This window comes from Pteropus alecto, unplaced genomic scaffold (genome assembly GCF_000325575.1).
Source record: "Pteropus alecto unplaced genomic scaffold, ASM32557v1 scaffold21, whole genome shotgun sequence".
In the NCBI taxonomy this organism is placed as follows: domain Eukaryota; kingdom Metazoa; phylum Chordata; class Mammalia; order Chiroptera; family Pteropodidae; genus Pteropus; species Pteropus alecto.
In genome coordinates this window covers 8,469,916-8,488,299 of record NW_006436282.1, presented here as the reverse complement: position 1 = coordinate 8,488,299, position 18,384 = coordinate 8,469,916, and the positions used below count along the sequence as shown (strand labels likewise).

Below are 18,384 nucleotides of genomic sequence, written 5' to 3'. Positions count from 1 at the left end.
ATAATCCTGCTCCTTAAGGTCCATGTAATTTACCATAAGAACTTTTGCTGGATATGTCAGGTATCCTAGCCGCAGTGGAGCCGAATTACTCTAAGACTTCAGTTCTGAACTGCACGGTTTCTACCCCATTCCCACCCTACTGCCAGAAATGATTGATGAACATTTTTTTCTTACAATAAATCAATGTTAAGTTTTGTGATTTTTTTTTTTTTGGTATATCCGTTAGAATTCATTTTCCTACTACAAAAGAGATCTCTATGGAGAGAACAGCGCCCCTCCCACTTCTTTAATCCACGACAAAAAAAGTTTAAAATACAATGAAGTTAGAATAAAATAACATTCATTAGCTCTTTCTGATTGTTTTTGTGTTCATACATGAGAGAACATTAAATGAAAGATGATTCGTTCTTATACTGTAAGTTTCCTATATTTTTCGGAAATAAATCTGATCTGTGTACCACTACCTGCAGCTTGAAAAAATATATGTGCAACATTTATAACTGCTTATGTTATAATTTTATTTTATCATCCTGCTGATTCAATCTATTACTAAGGTAAACTTACCGTATTTTAAGGTAAACTTAAAAGATTGAAAACTAATTTATCATTTCCTGAAATGATATACCTTAACAGGTTTCATTAGTCTGTGCCTTCTTTGGTTTACTTAAAGATTTACTAGATCTTCACAAAGAACTGTTAAAAGTACATGTGATAACATTAAATACACATTTATTACAATTAAATTATTCCAAGAAAAAATAACCAATATTTATAAAGGGCTTTGCTTCAATGTTTACTATAAATCACATGAGCCCTTCCTACCTCTATATGATAGTCTTGTACTCTCCCTACGGCAGGTGAATATTAACCCTTACCAGGTTCTAAACTCATATCATGGTAAAGTTCATAACTTCTAATCACTAATCTACTTTCTACTCTATAGATTTGCCTATTCTGGATATTTTATATAAATGAAATCATGTAATAGATTTTCTTTTGTGACTAACTTCACTTAGCATAATGTTTTCAAGGTTCATCCATAGTGTAGCATGTATTAGTACTTCTCATTTCATGATGGAATAATCTCCCATTGTTAGTATATACCATGTTTTGTATTTACATTCATCAGTTGATGAACATTTGGGTTGTTTCCACCTTTTGGCTATTATAAATAATGCTGGTCTAAACAGCTGGGTACAGTTTTTTTATGAACTTGTTTTCATTTCTCTTAGGCATATACTTAGGAGTAAGTTACTGGATCATAGAGTTAACTGTTTAAATATTTGAGGAACAGCTAGAATATCTTCCACAGTGGCTGTAATGCTTTATACTCCAGTAGTATATGACTGTTGCAATTTATCCACATCCACGTCAACATTTATTATTTGAGATTTTGATTCTAGCCATCCTAGTCGGTATGCAGTGACATCTCATTGTGGATTGATTGCATTTGCCTGGTGGCTAATGATGTCAAGGTTTTTTTCATGTTTTTTTATCAAATATATGTATATCTTCTTTGGAGAAATATCTACTCAGATCCTTTAACAATTTTTGAATTGGGTTGTTGGCCTTTTTGTTTTTGAGTTACATGAGTTATTTGTGTATTCTACATATACTTCTCTTATCGGGTATGTGATTTGCAGTTATTTTCTCCCATTACGTGGGGTTTCTTCTCACTTTCTAGATAATGTTCTTTGAAGCTCAGAAGTTTTTAATTTTGATGAAGTCCAATTTACTTTTTATTTTGTTGCTAATGTTTGTTGTCATATCCTGAAATCTTGCCAAATTTAAAATTATGAAAATTTATCCCAGTATTTTTTCTAAGAGTTTTATAGTTTTAGCTCTTATATTTTGACCTTACATCCATTTTGAGTAAATTTTTATATATAATGTAAGGGTCCAACTTCATTTATTTTTATGTGTTGATATCCAGTTTCCCTAGCATCATTTGCTGAATGGACTGTCCTTTTCCCATAAATGGTCTTGGCACCTATGTCAAAAATCAGTTGAAAAACCATTTCTGGACTCTCAATTTTATTCATCAATCTGTGTCCATTCTTAAGCTAGAATACACTGTCTTGATTACAGCTGCTTTGTAGTAAATTTTGAAATGGAAAAAATAAGTTCTCTAATTTTCTTCTTTTTCAAGATTGGTTTAGCTATTCTGGGTCCCTTAAAATTCCATGCAAATTTTAGAATTAGCTTGTCATTTTCTACAAAAGAGTCAGATGATAATCTGGTGAGGATTGTGATGAATTTGCATGTCAATCTGGGAAGTATTACCATCTTAACATTAAGTCTTCCTATCCATGAACATGGATATAGTTCCATTTACTTAGATCTTGAATTTCTTTCAACAATGTTTGTTATATTCAGAGTATATGTTTTGGGCTAATTTTGTGAATTTATTCTAAGTATTTTGCTCTCTTGAAGTTATTGTAAATGTAATTGTTCTCTTAATTTTATTTTTAGCCTATTCATTCCATATGCATAAGAATATAACCCTAAGACTCAAAAACCTCGGGCAGCTCCCAGTTTCTTCATCTGTGAAATAGGAAAGGTAATAATTTTGCAAGATTATTTTAAGATAACAAATATATAAAGCACTATGTGCAGGATATTATTTTAAGCACTTTAAAATGCATTATATATATTAAATCATTTAATTCTCACAATAATCCCACAAGATAAATACTATTATTACCCTTATTTTACAAGTGAGGAAACTGAGTCTCATATATTGTAGGCCATTTGCCCAAGTCACACATTATTACTGGCAGAGCAGGACTTTAACCCATGCAAGATGGCTCTAGATCAAATGGGCTACCTCTACCACCCCTGGTGAATGAGATAACATATGTTCAAACAAAAATGTGTACATGAAAGTCCATTGCAGCATTATTCATAGTAGCCAAATTATAAAAACAACACAAATGCTCATCAAATGATGAATGGATAAGCAAACTCTGGCATATCCACTAGACTACGATTTGACCATAAGGACTAAGTACTACAACATGGATAAACCTTGAAAATGTGGTAAAACCAGATACAAAATGCCACATACTATATGATTCCATTTAGACCAAACATCTAGACTAGGCAAATCCATAGAGACAGAAAGATCAGTGGTTGCCAGTGGTGGAGGCAGAGGGAAATATGAAGTGACTGCTAATCACACAGGTGCTACTGAGTGGTGATGAAAATGTCTTAAATTGATTGTGGTGTTGGTTGTTCAACATTATAAATATGCTAAAAACCACTAACTTCTATACTTAGAAATGGTGAATTGTATGGTATACAAGTTAAAAAAAGAATCGAACTAAATTTTGTATCCCGATTTTATATCCTGAAATCTTGCTAAATCTGTTTATTAGTTCTAATATTTTATTGTTTTTTTAGTGGATTCCTTAATATTTTACACATAAAAAAATTATGTCACCTGTAAATAAAGATAATTTTACTTCTTTTCCAATCTGTATAGCTTTTATTTATTTATCTTGTCTAGTTGTCCTGGTTAGAATCTGCAGTACAATGTTAAATAGAAGTGAGCGTGAACATCCTTGTCTCTCATTCCTGATCTTATGTGAGAGCATCTAGTATTTCTTCATCAAGTATGATGCAGCTTCTTTTACAGATTCCTCTTATCGGATTGAAGAAGTTCTCTTCTATTCCTGGTTTGTTGAGTATTTCTTATCTTAAAAAGGATGTTTCAAGTGATTTTTTTCTTGTGTATTGAGAAGCACATGTGGATTATTTTATTTTATTTTATTAATGCAGTATATCACATTAATTCATTTTGGGATGTTAAACCAACCTTGCATGAATGAGATAAATCCTACTGGGTCTTGGTTCATAATTCTTCAGCTTTATTTCTAGATTTGGTTTGCTAGTATTTTGCTGAAGACTTTTGTGTCTATATTCAAAAGATAGATTGGCCTGTAGTCTTTTTTTCTTGTGATATCTTTTTCTGGCTTTGGTATCAAGGTAATACTGAGCTCAGAATAAATCTGGAAGTTTTTCCTCTTCTTTTCTATGTTCTTGGAAGTGTTTATAAAGAATTAGTATTATTCTTTATATGTTTGGTAGAATGCAGCTTAGATGCCATCTAAACCTGATCTTGTCTGTTTGGGTGTTGTTTGTTTTGTTTTGTTTTGTTACTGATTTGATCTTTTTATGTGATATAAATCTATTTAGATTGTTTTTCTTGAGTCAGTTTTATAGTTTGTGTCTTTTTAAAGAATTTTTTAATCTCTTTTAAGATATTGGCATATAACTATAATTGTATTTCTTAATAAGATCTATAATGGTGTCCCCTATTTCATTTCTGACTCTAGTGAGTCTTCTCTCTTTTTTCCTTAGTAAATCTTATAGTCAGAGGTATAACCATTTTGTTGACTTTTTTTTTTTCAAGGAACCAGCTTTTTGTTTCATTGATTTTCTCTATTGTGTTTCTATTCTCAATTTCATTAATTTCATCTATAATCTTTAAAATTTCTATTCTGCTGCTGCTTTTAGGTATAGTATATTCTTCTTTTTCCAGTGTCTTATGGTACAAGGTTTATTATACTGAGACCTTTTTCTTTTTTAATATAGGCATATATATCTTTATGCACTACTTTAGCAGTATGCCATAAATTTTGGTGTTTTACCTTTATTTTAATTCTTCTCAAAGTATAGTCTCATTTCTTTTTTTTTTTTTTTCTTCGTTATTAGGTTGTTTAATTTCCACATATTTGTGAATTTCTTAAATTTCTTTCTGCTGTTGATTTATAATTTCATTCCATTGTGGTCAGAAAATATACTTTGTATGATTTCTATCTTTTTAAATTTATCGAGGTTTGTCCTATGATCCAGTGTATTGTTTATCCTGAAGAATGCTCCAAGTACACTTTAAAAGCATTTATATCCCGCTGTTGTTGGGAGAAGTGCTCTGTAGATATCTGTTAGTTTACAGTGGTTTAAAGTGTTGTTCTAGCTCTATTTCCTTTTCATACTGAAAGTAGAGTATTGACGTCCCCAACTATTACTGCTGAAATATGAATTTGCCTTTGCTTCTGTCAAATTTTGCTTGATATATTTTGATGCTTTGTTATTAAGTGCATAGATGTTTATAATTTAATATCTTCCTAATGGATTGAAACCTTTATTATTATAAAATCTCTTCTTATCTCCAGTAATAGTTTTTGTCTTACAATTTTTTTGTCTGTTATTAGTATAGCCAATCCCATTTTCTTGTGATTGCTGTTTGCATATTTTATTTTTCTTCCATTTTACATTCAATTAATTTGTATTCTCTTCAAAAGGAATTCAGTTTGTGACTCTTGATACATAAAAGAGGGCAAAGTAAAGAGATTTAACCAACCAATCACTTTCTATGTGACCTTGCTTTTCAGCCTTTTGTATTGTTGCAGAACACATAATTCTGTTTTAAATGTCAGAAGTTTAATTTTTAATTTTCTTTTTTTTTTAGGCGAGACAACTCTTGATTGACCTCATAGATTGCAAGGACCTTGTCAGCTTGTCAGCTCATAATCCCTTATTTTTTATTTTTTATGCCTACAGCACCTACTCTTCCTAGGTGGTCTCCCATCCAAGTACTAACCAGGTGCAACCCTGCTTAGCTTCTGAGATCAGACAGGATTGGGCTTGTGCAGGGTGGCATGGCTGTAGAAAGCTTAATTATTAATTACTTATTTATCCTTGAATTTGGAACTCAAAGGTGGTTTTTCTTTTTCCTACATCTTTGGAGAAGTTGTAAGATTTTTAAAATTCACAAGTATTTGAAATTCCCATAGAGCAATATACCAAAGGTTTTATCATTACAAACTCAGATATAAAGTTCCTATATTCAGGTGTTAAGCATATTTATCTCTTAAAATTACAATGATTTATTTAGTTTAACACATTTGTTTGTTAACCATTTATGACTCTTAAAGAATGTTAGTCTTGGCCATTGCATTAAACCAGAAAGCAATCTAATACAAACTACCTAATATCTACAAACAAAACTAGAAAACCATTTGTATATTGTTTTCCATTACGTATCTATTATATTCATAACTTGACACATTCTCTCAAAGTATTTAAAATCCAAGTATTGCAGACTCTATTATATATTACTTAGCTGCTTTAAGGTTTCTTGGGAAGCAGAACAAATAGAAATGTAAATTTTAATGTATATTTTACATATACTTTTATTTTGAGGGAAAGTTAGATTAGGAGTTTGCTAGAGAGCTCTGCACACTATTCATACTATGAAATTGACTGACAGGTGAGATAGGCCTATAAACCTATTCTTTTAACTACTCGAGGAGCCAAACCCTTAAATTTTCAAATGGAAGCCCAAACCATCCTTATAATTCTCATTTAGTTACCTATAGCATACATTTTAGAATTAAGATTATAATGAGGTTTTTAAGAGTGTGCCTTATTTATACTAGTAAAATTTTTAAATTTTTCTCCATAGACTATGAACATTTTAAGAGACAAATTTGAGGAAGGAGGAATTATGACATAACTAATATAAAATATGAGCTATTATTAAGTATATGAATTAAGAATTTTCCTCTAAAATAAACATTAAATAAAAATAAATAAAAATTCCTGTTTAAATATTATGCACTTCTGTAGTATTATTGATGTCACACTGTGATTACTACATTTGTTATATCTGTAGCTTTGGATTAGAAAATAATTCTTCGAAACAGCAAAATCAGAAGACATGTGAGAACTATAGAAGCACTTAGGAAGGAGAAATACTGCACAGAATAAAGAAGAAGTTATTAACTTTTTTCCCTGATATAAAATTCTATTCAAAGAAGAGATTAAAAAAAACAACAACATTTCGATAATTCATGTAAACCTCGCTAGTAATCTTTTAAAAAATATTTTGCTTATTTTCTAGCGAGGTACAATGTTCTGATATTGACAAGATCTTTGAGTTACCTAAAAATTAGATGAAATGATAGCACATCCCTGATTTCTATCCACACACAAAATATTTATTGTTGATAGATTGAGACTTTTAGGATAAATTCTTCTTGGGAAATTTAAATCTGGTGGACCAAGAGATAAAAGGAAGAAGGGCCTTTTTAAAATATTTTACTAAAAAAGTTCTTTAGGGAGATCTTTTATCTTGCAAAACAATGTCTTTTGTACAGTTTAATTGCTATAATTACAAGCAATAAAATAAAAAGCTAAAGAAATGATGACAATTTTATAAGCTACACTTGTGAAAAAGGCTTACAAATTAATATCTCTAGTTTTTTTTTGTGCTCCTTATTAAGTTCAGAAATTGATTTTGGTTTATAAACACTTTTTTAACCTAAAATTATGTAATAAATATTTTAATTTTTTTCAGTTAAATTTTTTTCCACAGTGAGGTACTTTAGTAATGATAGAATTTTTTATTTCACATTTCTATTTTATAGATATTATCTTATTATTAGTGTTTTTTTTCAACAAATATAATATTTAGAGATTGTTTATCTACTGCGTCAACAAGATACTGTGGTATTCGAATAAGGACACTGCCTTGTGTTTCTTGTTTTGTGAGTCAGGAGCCTCAAACAAGAGCTGTATTTCTAAGATCATTTTGTTTTCACTGCCTCCTTTATGCTAGGAAAAGGAGCTTTATGTTCTGCCTCTATGGATTTGACAGAGAAAGTATCTTCTAGGCCAACTGCTGCTCAGAAAGTGGTTTCCCTAAAAAAACTACAGAACTCTCTCCTTCTCTCTGGTCTTCTTTTGGTTCTCCTTCCAAACTATTCTCCTCCTCCCCACTCCTTTTCCTGTGCTTACTAATAAAAATGGATTTCAATACTTTACCTTAAAAAAAAAGTTGTATTTAAAAACTTTATATTCTTTCCTGTACTAAAGAATGCAGGGAACTTCATTAGGAGGGTATTTTACAAAAATTAGATTGGAATTAAGATATCGGTTTAGTGTGTTGTACTCTAGGACTTGGAAGAGTTGGGATTATAGCGGGACATGTGGCTACTGTAGAGGAAAGTAGGTCATAGAGGATCAATATGGCATTCAAATCTGGAAGACCATTCTCAAGAGGAATCTTTGTAGGGCCTGCAACTTCGGATGGTAGGAATAAACACATCCTAACTCAGTGTCAATCAGTAATATTGCTTTGTCCAAATTAAATGAAAATAAAGTTCTCGAAGCTTAGGCACCTCAAAAATACATTCTAAAGAGTTTATTGATTGGTTTACTGTATTTATGAACAGTGCAAGCTAAGTCATCTTTGACTTACTAAGAGACACTGACATTTCAGGTGGTCTTTATGTGCCATTGTGGGTGGATGTGATTTATTTGTTTTGGAAATCAATTTTAATTGAGTACTAAACTATCTGAACAAAGAAAGTGCATATATAAAGACACCTATCTTTTCATCCTACCTCAGGAGTGCTCTCCTGGGGGACACCAGTTACTTCAGAGCCCTTATCGAATATCCATTTCGACTCATTGTACCTCCAGCAGTCAGCCATTCAAGACCTGATATATGACCATTCCCTAGCTCCTGGATGATATCAATTTCTCATCTTTGACAGACCTGCTGAGATGCCAACCAAATGTGTCGAGGTATTTCAACTCACTAAGAACTACATGTACTTTTTTCTTATGTATTTTTTCATATAAAGATTGAGACTTGTTACAACCAATTTATTTCCCACACTGAAATATTATTTTGATATTGTTATCAAGATTAAATTAATCTAAAGGAGTATTCTCATGTATTATATAATAATAATAGTAATAGTTAATGTTATGCTCATGCAGTCCACCAAGCGCTTTTACATATAGTATCTTATATAATTTTTACAACTCTAAAATCCAGTCTTTCATCATTTACTTCCAACATACAGTGCAGGAAACATATCTAGAGTCACCCAGCTAGCAGGTCAACCATCCCAAGTTTTTATCACAGCTGTCATTCTCCAGGGCTCATGTACTTAACCACAAGTAACCTGAAAACCTGCTTCAGTTTTTGCCAGTCATAAATAGAAGTCTCGTTTTCCTTATTGTTACCCACATTTTGAGGATTATGTAGAAGCAGAAATTATGTTCCCTTTTAAATATGTAACTAAAAAAAAACTCAAGAAAAATATCCTAATTTTAAGTGTTTAATTTTTAAGTTGTGACATGGTAGCTCTCTTTTTTTCTCTTTGTGGTTTATTTGCTTATCACTCTTATGACATTTCTTTTGTAATAAACTTTTAAAAAATCAGAGTTTAAAAGTAAAATTTGAGAAAATTAGAAGTCATTCACTATGTCCTTAAACATTTGTGGGGTTTATTTATTTATTTATTTAGGCTAAATTAACTATATTTGGTTCTAGAACCTCATAAAAATGTAAAGGTAAAGTGGTAAACTGGCTTTTTTCCCTGGCTCTTTTCCTAGGGGTCAGATAATACATGGTTATTTTGTTCTCCCTGGAGAAGTATTCCCTGTTCCCATTCTATCATGCCCTCTTGAAACGAAGCTTTTACCATTCAGCTGGAGAATTGATAGAATTTTTCTTTTAGTCCACAAGATAATACAAAATATGTATAAATAAATTTCTATTTATAATGTTTAAAGTAATTCATGTGCATTATAGAAAACTTAGAAAAGAACAGGTAATAGCATAACATTCATTCATAATCCACCCATACACTCACACTACCATTAACATTTTGCTATTGTGCCCTCTTATTTATATTGTTTTGTAAGATTCATGCTATATGTTCACTTGCATAACATGTTTTCTTCAGTTATAGTTATAGCATTAACATTTTTCTATTAAAAATTTTTTTTGATATCTGTTTGAAAATAATATTTTGTCATATGTATATACCATATTTATTTAAATCCTACCATATGTGTGCGCATTCAAGCTTTTACTATAAGTAATTCTGCAATTAGCAAATATGCATATAAGTCATTGTTATATTTTAGTGTATTTGGTAATATTAATTTTTATAAGTAAAATTAGTGAAGGTTCATGTCTTTTTGAGAATTTTAATACACACAGTTAAGTTGTTTCTTAAAAATATAATGCTAAAAAAAGTCCAGTAGCAATGAATAAAAATACCTCTTCTAATATTGACTATTTTCATGTGTTCTTTGAACTATATGTCTGTCTATTTTTTCTATTTGTGATCTTAGAATTATTAAATGGATATTATTACTGGCTAAAATGAAATAAAAAATATAATAATGTGACAATAAATATATAATGTAATATATTAAGTATAATGCTATTTGTTTTCTTCTTATTTAACTTTTATTTGTCTTATTTTTAAATTATTATTTAATCATAACTATCTTTTTTTATTTTCTTTGCTTATAAGCATGAAAATATTAAGTTTAATATTAACCATTATTATATAATAGCAACATTATGTAATTATATATCATATAATGTAATTATATAACATATATAATTATATATCATATTATTTATTATAATTGATATTAATATAATATTCATAATTATAATCTGGTTTACAATGATTGAGTCATTGCCATGTAGAAGTTGTATAAGTTCTTTTATTTATACTTCACTACAGCACTATGAGGTGGAAACTACAATCCACCTAATAAAAAAGTAAAAAACGTTGAGTGCCTTGCCCCAGGTTATTCATTTAGTAAGTGTCTCGATCCTTCTTAAATCGTATATAGTCTCTTCTTATTTTTCTGGGTTACTTTTCTATTGTCCATCTGGAAATGATTTGGATAATTGGCCTTAAGTGAGGCTTTAACTTCATTACTCCCAAATTGCCAACCTAGTATTTTCTCTAGATTTTGAACAATTGTTTCCTTCTCTCCTGATTTTTTGATGCCTCCTGAACTTTATATTAACTTCTTACGTATACTATTTTCAGCAATTTTTCAAGAAATCTCCAGGATCAGTTTATCTTTATATTATATGTTAAAATGACTTCAGATTGATTTGTCTTAGAATGTATCAGCTATTTCAGTTTGTTATCTAATACTGAATTTCTCCTGTTCACAATACAAATGTAACAAATGGGAAAAAGTATTTAAATTGAATAAGATTATATTAATTATGAAAAATCTACCCTTAAATTTACTATTCCATAGTTACTTTTTCTTTTATAACACAGGTACAAGTTAATGAATTTTTTTAAATGATTAATAATTTAATATTTTAAAGATTATTTAGAAGAAAATGCAAAATTGATTATTTACCATGTACGAAAATAATTGGATTTTTAACTTTTCTTTCTGATGCAAAAGATGAACCACTGCAGAACACAAGCCCCCATATGGCTGTCTCTGAGAGGTTCAGAAACACTGCCTTCACTTGGGGCGATCAAGCAACTGACAGCTTGTGCCGCATGGCAGGTTTTGCTTAGCATTACAGAAGACTGCTGTCTTTTTCAAATCCCAGTGTCTGTAAGAAACTGTGGACAATTTTTTGTATACTTACTACAATCTACTCAGGGATGTATGGGGCATTGTGCAGAAGGTAAGAAAACGTAAGTAATACACATGAACAGCTAATCATAGAACTATGTGTGTTGGTGTATTTGTGTGATTCTCTGGATAGTTTGTATTTAGCTAATGTAAGTATCAGTAAGAGATTTGGTTTACTATTATAGCTAGGGTAAAGCTAAATTTATGATTTAAATTGGCAAGATTTCTTTAGGATTCTTTGCCAAGATCTTAAAGTCCTCAAAAATATTTGTTGATGTGAAAGTATCGAAGGTTAACATCACCAGTAATAATGTATATTGATGTCATTTATCTACTGATAATCTACAATAACAAGGGCACTTTTCCTTAGTGGTATTCTTCCTCAAAAGCTATAAAGCCAGTCTAAACTCAGACAAATTCATAAAAATCCAAATTAAGAAACAGTCTATGAAATACCTGAATAGTATTCTTCAAAAGTGTCAAAATCATGGAAAACCATAAAAGATTGAGAAACTGTCACATATTGGAAAAGACTAAGGAAGCACTGTGATGATATCCTGGATTGGATACTGGAACAGAAAAGAACTTTAGTGGAAAATTGGTAAAATCTGAATAGAGTCTTCAATTTATTTGAGTATTAAGGTCAATTTCTTAGTTTTGATGAGAGTTCCATAACATACCATCATGGATATCGCAATAAATAACTAATCTCAAACTTTTTTGTTTCTTTTTCTCTGTACTCAATTATGACTTAACTCTTTGAAACATACAGACTCCCTTTTTACTAGGGCATCAGGACCTCCTGTTCTGAACAAGGTAGAGACTCAACAAGCACATATTTAATGGCAGTGTTCAATAGAACTAGTGAACTAAATCTTCAGATGCAAGGAGCTCAAAATAGAACTACATAATGGTGATTTTTTTTTTTACTTGGACTGCTTAGACATGAATAAAGCTGATAAATGAGGTATTTATTTGTTTTAGGGAGGTGGAGTGTGCTAATATGTGACTAGGTTATTGGAAAAAAACAAACCCCCCTCTTGTAGATTATCTGGGCTCATTTATATATACAGAAGACTGAAAATCCTGAGAAATACTGTTATGGACCAGTGTTATTAAACTAGGCAAACACTGCAAATAATAATTATTATATGAGTAACACTTATAAATATTTCCATCCTGAGGTCGTTAGACTCTCCAAACTAGAAAATCTCAAACAACATAGGTACAGCTAAACAGTGGCAAGAAATATAGAAGCAATTATAAACTGCAATTAATAGTGTGAATGAAAAGATTATATTACTGTAGATGAAAATACTGGAGGTGAATAAAGGATAAAATTTATAATGAGGTGTCACCAGAGAAAGCCTCTTCTGAGAACAAGAGATTGACATTGCGAGTTTGAGGGTAAACAGTCCTTGGTCAGATAAAGATCGAGGGCAAAAACACCCCAGACAGCAACAACAGCTTATGAAAGGCCTTAAGGCTAAGAGTATGGTGTTCTCACAAGAGTGAAAGCAGGACAGAGATGGTAGATCTCACAGAGTAAGGGAGAACATAACAAGACAAGGATTAAGATGAGCAGCAGGGCCTGATGTTTAGGGAACTCTGCATTTTATTTTCTGTGCATTGAGAAGTCTTCTGTCCAGCTAAATGTAGCTGAAAGCAGTATATTTAGTAAGGACATTCAACAACAGATCAGTTAATAGAGTATCATTGGCAAAGAGAAAATCCAGAGAAATGGATCAGCTTCATTGGGTGGCCAAGATGAGAATTATGAAAAATGTCTTTTTGGTATTTCTCAGTGCTCTTGCCATTGAAAAAATAGCTAATTTTTGTAAAATTTCAAACAATATTTCCAAATATTTGTGGAAAGTTCTGTAGGTGTTTTAATGGAAAAAAACAATTTACCTATATTCATTTAAGAAACATTGACAACTATTAAAAAATAAAAACAAAACTTTCACATCAGAGAATACCATAAAATACAAATAATCACCTCAACAGAAATGTTTACACTGAATTTTAACTCAATATTTAAAAATTTGCATTTTTACTACGATTTTAAAACTCAAAAAAAATTTCCTGTTTTGTTAATGTCACTACTATCCACTCAGTTTCAAAGTTTGACTATTCAAAATTGTTTCTCTCTTTTACCATATTTAAGTTCTCACATAGATTGTCATCTCAGATAGATTGATCAATAGATCAATCGACCAATAGACAGACATAGAGATATATAGAAATCTTTATGCTCAATTGAATAAATACAATTTATCCTTAACCTTTGCAGCTATATCTGATGCAAAATTATACCCATGTGGCCCTGACAAAATTGAAATTGGAGATGACTGTGTTCGTAAGTATCAATTTTTATTCTTAACAATGTATTTATAAACTAATAATGTCAAAAGGTTTTTATGTTCTGTGCCTTAGTTTAGATAGGATTATGCTAATATTTGATAATGCCCCAGCCTAGTGGATATCAAAAATATCACTTTATCATGCTTTTAAAAAATAGCAATGGAGTTGACAAAGATACAGAGAGTTGGGCATGTTAACCCTACAGACGTGTGTGTATATTTATTGAATCTTTTTATAAGAAAATTTGGCAATTTATCTCAATAATTTTAAAAATCCACATGTATTTTTTCCTTGCAATTCCATTTCCAAAAATTTAGCTTAGAGAAATATTTAAAGAAGCATGTGAATACAAGATTTATGACAGCATTTTTCTAACAATATGAAAAAAATTACAAATAACCAAAAACTGCTGGTTGAATCAATATCTATAAAGATAAAATGTTCTATAAGAAATATTAAAATGCAATAATACATTCTTTAACATTAGTAGATATTCATGGTATATGGTAGCTAAGAAATCAGATTATGTACCACAATCTCATTTTTGTCTTTCAGGAATGATCGCATTTGTACCAAATAAGTCTTAAAAGATAAACGCCAAAAGTGTAAATTGTGGTCACATTTTTTTCTTTTCAATCTGTATTTTTTAAAATAAAGTTTTTAAAGTTATTTCAAATATTAAGAAATTCCCCTATTGTAATATTCCTTAACAGATCACTCTAAATAGATTGTCTAATAAAATTTATGATGTCTACTTAAAAGATGGGCAGAAATCTAAATTATTTATTGAAACAGCCTTTTCCTGGGGCCTGTTAGCCAATGAGATATTCTAAATGAATGAGGGATTGTTGACAGTTTTTATGGTAAAATAAACCCTACTGACATAAAGCAAATCAGGATAGATCATATGATATTCAGATACCAGCCTTAAAAATTAATGTTTTGTCTTAAAAAGTATAATTTTATAATAATCCTCAAAATAAATACTTTGAGTTGCTTTTCTATGCCTTATTTCAGTTGTAACCATTTTCCAGTCCCCTTTTCTAGCATTTTTTAAACAAGCTTTTATTTTATCTGAAAGTGTCAGTTTAATTAGACCCTGTGATTTGTTTTTAAGAAAATAAAAAAATCCCTAACAATAGTAACATTAACCATGAAGTATAAATATTTGGTTATATTGCATAATATGTTTGGATTATATTTATCATATACATGTATTACAGTAAAATCACTTTTCTCCCTAAGCAATACATTTAAGCTAACTTGTTATGTTATTCAGAATATTTATGCAATTAACTGAAAAAATTGCTATACAAAATCATACACAATTTGGATAAGTAACATTTGAATGAAAATATTGAGTCCAATTTAACTGATAAAGCTTCATAATAAAATAGAGAATATATTAACATATTCAGCATATGCTAATATTAGAATTGACAAACCCATAATAATTGTGCTTTTAAGCAGAAACAATTTGTCATTCTTGCAAACTTGAAGTATCTTTTAATAAATTGTCTCTGATCTACATTGTTGTGAGCAATGATCAGCTCACCTAGTTCATGCTATTTAAAATATTGATTCAAAAATTTTAATTTTCATGAATTATTTACTTTTAAGTTTTCATCTTTTATCCTTAAAAATTATTTCCATAGTTATTCTGTTTAAAAATAAATTTGACTTTTTTCTACTTTAAGAAGGAATTTTTACTCATATACATAATTTTTAAAAATCAATACATACTCAAAAGTGTCTATTATTTTCTTCAAATCTAAATATGGTGGTGATTTGGCCCAATGTTTAAAATGTTTGACAAAATATTTATTATTTAGATTAATTTGAAAAATGTTTATTAGGATTTTGTAATCTGATATCCAATGAAATAACATTTACAAATATTTGAAAGTGCATAAGATTTTTCCCCCCACGTTTAGGTTGTTTCTCAGAATTTTCCAAAATCTACATTAAAAGACTAAAAAATTAATATTGTGATTATCATAAAATTACCACACATATATAGTAGAAATTTTAGGACATTATAAAACTCCTACTTATAAAATTTGTCACTCAGATATTTTTCTCTTCTTTAAATCAGAACAAAACTAATTAAAAACTCATTTGGAAACATTCGAGATTCCCAGGTTTAATCTTGCAATTGCCCAGAGATAAAATCTCTCTGAGTTCCTAGAAGGATCTTTAAACATTTTTAATCTCAGAAAAAATGAAAAGAATAAGACTATTGTTTAACACTGGGTATATTTCACTAATACAGCATAATCACTCCTTTATGAAATAGCTTTTTCAAGAAAGCAAGAGTAATGAGTTGAGTTATAAGAGTAAATTATGAGAGTAAAATAGTTGTCATTTGATTTTACATTATAGTGACTTTTTCTTTATAACAAGAAATTATGGAGTAGAAAACCTGAATTTTATTTGTTGTATCTTTTAGAAAAGGTAGTAGCTTAAAAGAAGGTAAATTATGTTTGTGTTCAAGAGCTAGGCTTTTCAAGGATAGATGTATTCAACATGCACCGATACAAGCTTGATAAGCTGATAAATTTATCTGCTGTCAATTTTTATGTGATTGTGGGTCAATAGAAGAATGTACTACTTTGCTGATAGTTAGAGAATAATTATTTTTCTAAATCTATTAAAATTCCCTGAGTTACAGTCTTCGTGAGCTTTTTCCATAAACCAGTACTATCTCTTAAGATGCCCAACTACAAATTATGCATTTTCTCCCACCAGATCAGCTGTCTGCTTCATTGCCACCACCACTTCCAGGAAGACCAGAGGTTGTGATGGAGCCAATTGAGTCCAGGATTTTCTTTAGGTGTGCTTTTGATGTTTCCCCTACAAACAATTCAGTGGGATTTCTCATAGCTTGGTCTAGGCTTTCTTCTCAAGAAATCAAAGAGGAGTTGAAGCAGGGGACCACAGTTCAGGCATTCTCTTTTTCAGAAATGGATGGCATAAATCTCAGACTTGGAGATAGGTACATTTTTTTGTTTTTTTTTTCATGAATGCATTGTTAAAAATGAATTTTTAAATCATTTTCTAAAAGTAGTTTTTGTCCCCATAACATAAAGCACTGTGTTTTTCTTTTTCTTTTTTTTCCTTGGCAATTGTGTCAACTACATTGATAACTGGACGAGTCATTAATCTTGACTATGAGTATCTGCTTCTCACAATTTGTTGATTATTATCAGTGAAGTCTTGTAATTTTATGTCTCTTTTGGGTTTTAAAATGATATACTTTCAGTCTAGGAAAAACATTTTCATTTTTTCGATGATGATATCACATTCTTTTTGAATACATCTTCAAGACAAAGTCCACAACACTTAATTTTGTTGAGGATTGAATAATTAATATTTTATAAAGATGGATTTTTTCTCATTTTTAAGCAAGTTTTAAAATTATTTATTTTTGTTATCTCATGTGCTATCTACTAAAAATTAAAACTAAGTACTTACATATAATAACATACATATTTCCTCCATAATTTTATTGCTAAATGATTATTTGTTAACTATATTTATACATATTCTGTACTGTTTTCATCTTTTTCTTGGAGAAACTACATGTACAAAGATTAGCCATCAAAAGCCAAGAAATTTTTGCAAGCATTAAGGTATATAGCAGTGGGGATGGATCAGAAAGATGACTCCTCTGGAACTGTGTTTTCTATACTGTGATTTGTGGATGCTGGTTCCAAGACCTCATCACAGACTGAGTGTTGGGACCAAAGAGTCTGTATTTTTGAAAAATAACCTAAATAATTCTAATATATAACAAAATTTGAGGGCCCCTGTTAATGAACTAAAGTTAAAATACACTTGCAGTTTTTTTTTCAGAAATAGCTCAAATTAGAATAAAGCACAAGTTCTATTCACATAATTTATTCCATAATGCAAGTAACAATTAGAGTACCAATATTTAGTTATCAAGCATTTTGAAAGACAGGTAGCAGGTCAAGTACTAGAGCCTCTGACTAAAGTAGAATTGGCCCAGAAATCTGGACTTTATGAATTGCAAAGATTGAGCTAATTAAACAAGACAATACCCGTGGTCACTGTGGGTAGGGCTGAGGTCTAAGAACTGATGAGCTATTTCAGCAGATGAGCAGAGATGACAAGAAATCCAGAGTAGTGGAAGGAGTGGGGCAGTACCAAGAGGTCTAGGGAGGCAAGTACTGTGCACCCTTTGGTCTTAGCCAGGGGACTGAAGTTTGACCTTGACTCATCTCTAGTTCATGAACAAAATAAGATCATTGATAGATTGTGAAAATAAGACTCAGAACCAGGACAAAGTCTGTTCCTGAATAAAGACCATTTATACTCAGCAGGGACCAGGAAAAGGAGGGAAAAGAGTAAACTATGTTGTCAGAATAGCATAGACCTTGGGAACACAGACTCTTTGGATCTACATTGTTGAGAGAACTCATACAACATTAGGGCCAGTGCGGTTTCTGATTAGGCTAGCAGAGAGAGTATTCCCTACTGAGTCATCTGTTTGGGGAGCTAGCAAAGAACTGAGACTGCGTAAAAACTCTCTGCCTCAAGAAAAGATTGGCCTGTGAACTG

At 30.5% G+C, this 18,384-nt stretch overlaps 1 protein-coding gene and 1 pseudogene across 1 annotated transcript in view; one reads left to right on the top strand and one right to left on the bottom strand.

Moving 5' to 3' along the window:
• Window positions 1–18,384, top strand: part of VWDE (von Willebrand factor D and EGF domains) — a 63,934-nt gene that overhangs the window by 363 nt on the left and 45,187 nt on the right. Inside the window, 7 exon segments of the mRNA XM_015589403.1 lie at window positions 1,233–1,246; window positions 8,417–8,459; window positions 8,462–8,595; window positions 11,257–11,488; window positions 13,730–13,795; window positions 16,549–16,796; window positions 17,343–17,432. Coding sequence (XP_015444889.1) covers window positions 1,233–1,246; window positions 8,417–8,459; window positions 8,462–8,595; window positions 11,257–11,488; window positions 13,730–13,795; window positions 16,549–16,796; window positions 17,343–17,432 — 827 coding nt within the window.
• On the bottom strand, window positions 5,557–5,675 carry LOC112479936 (annotated as a pseudogene).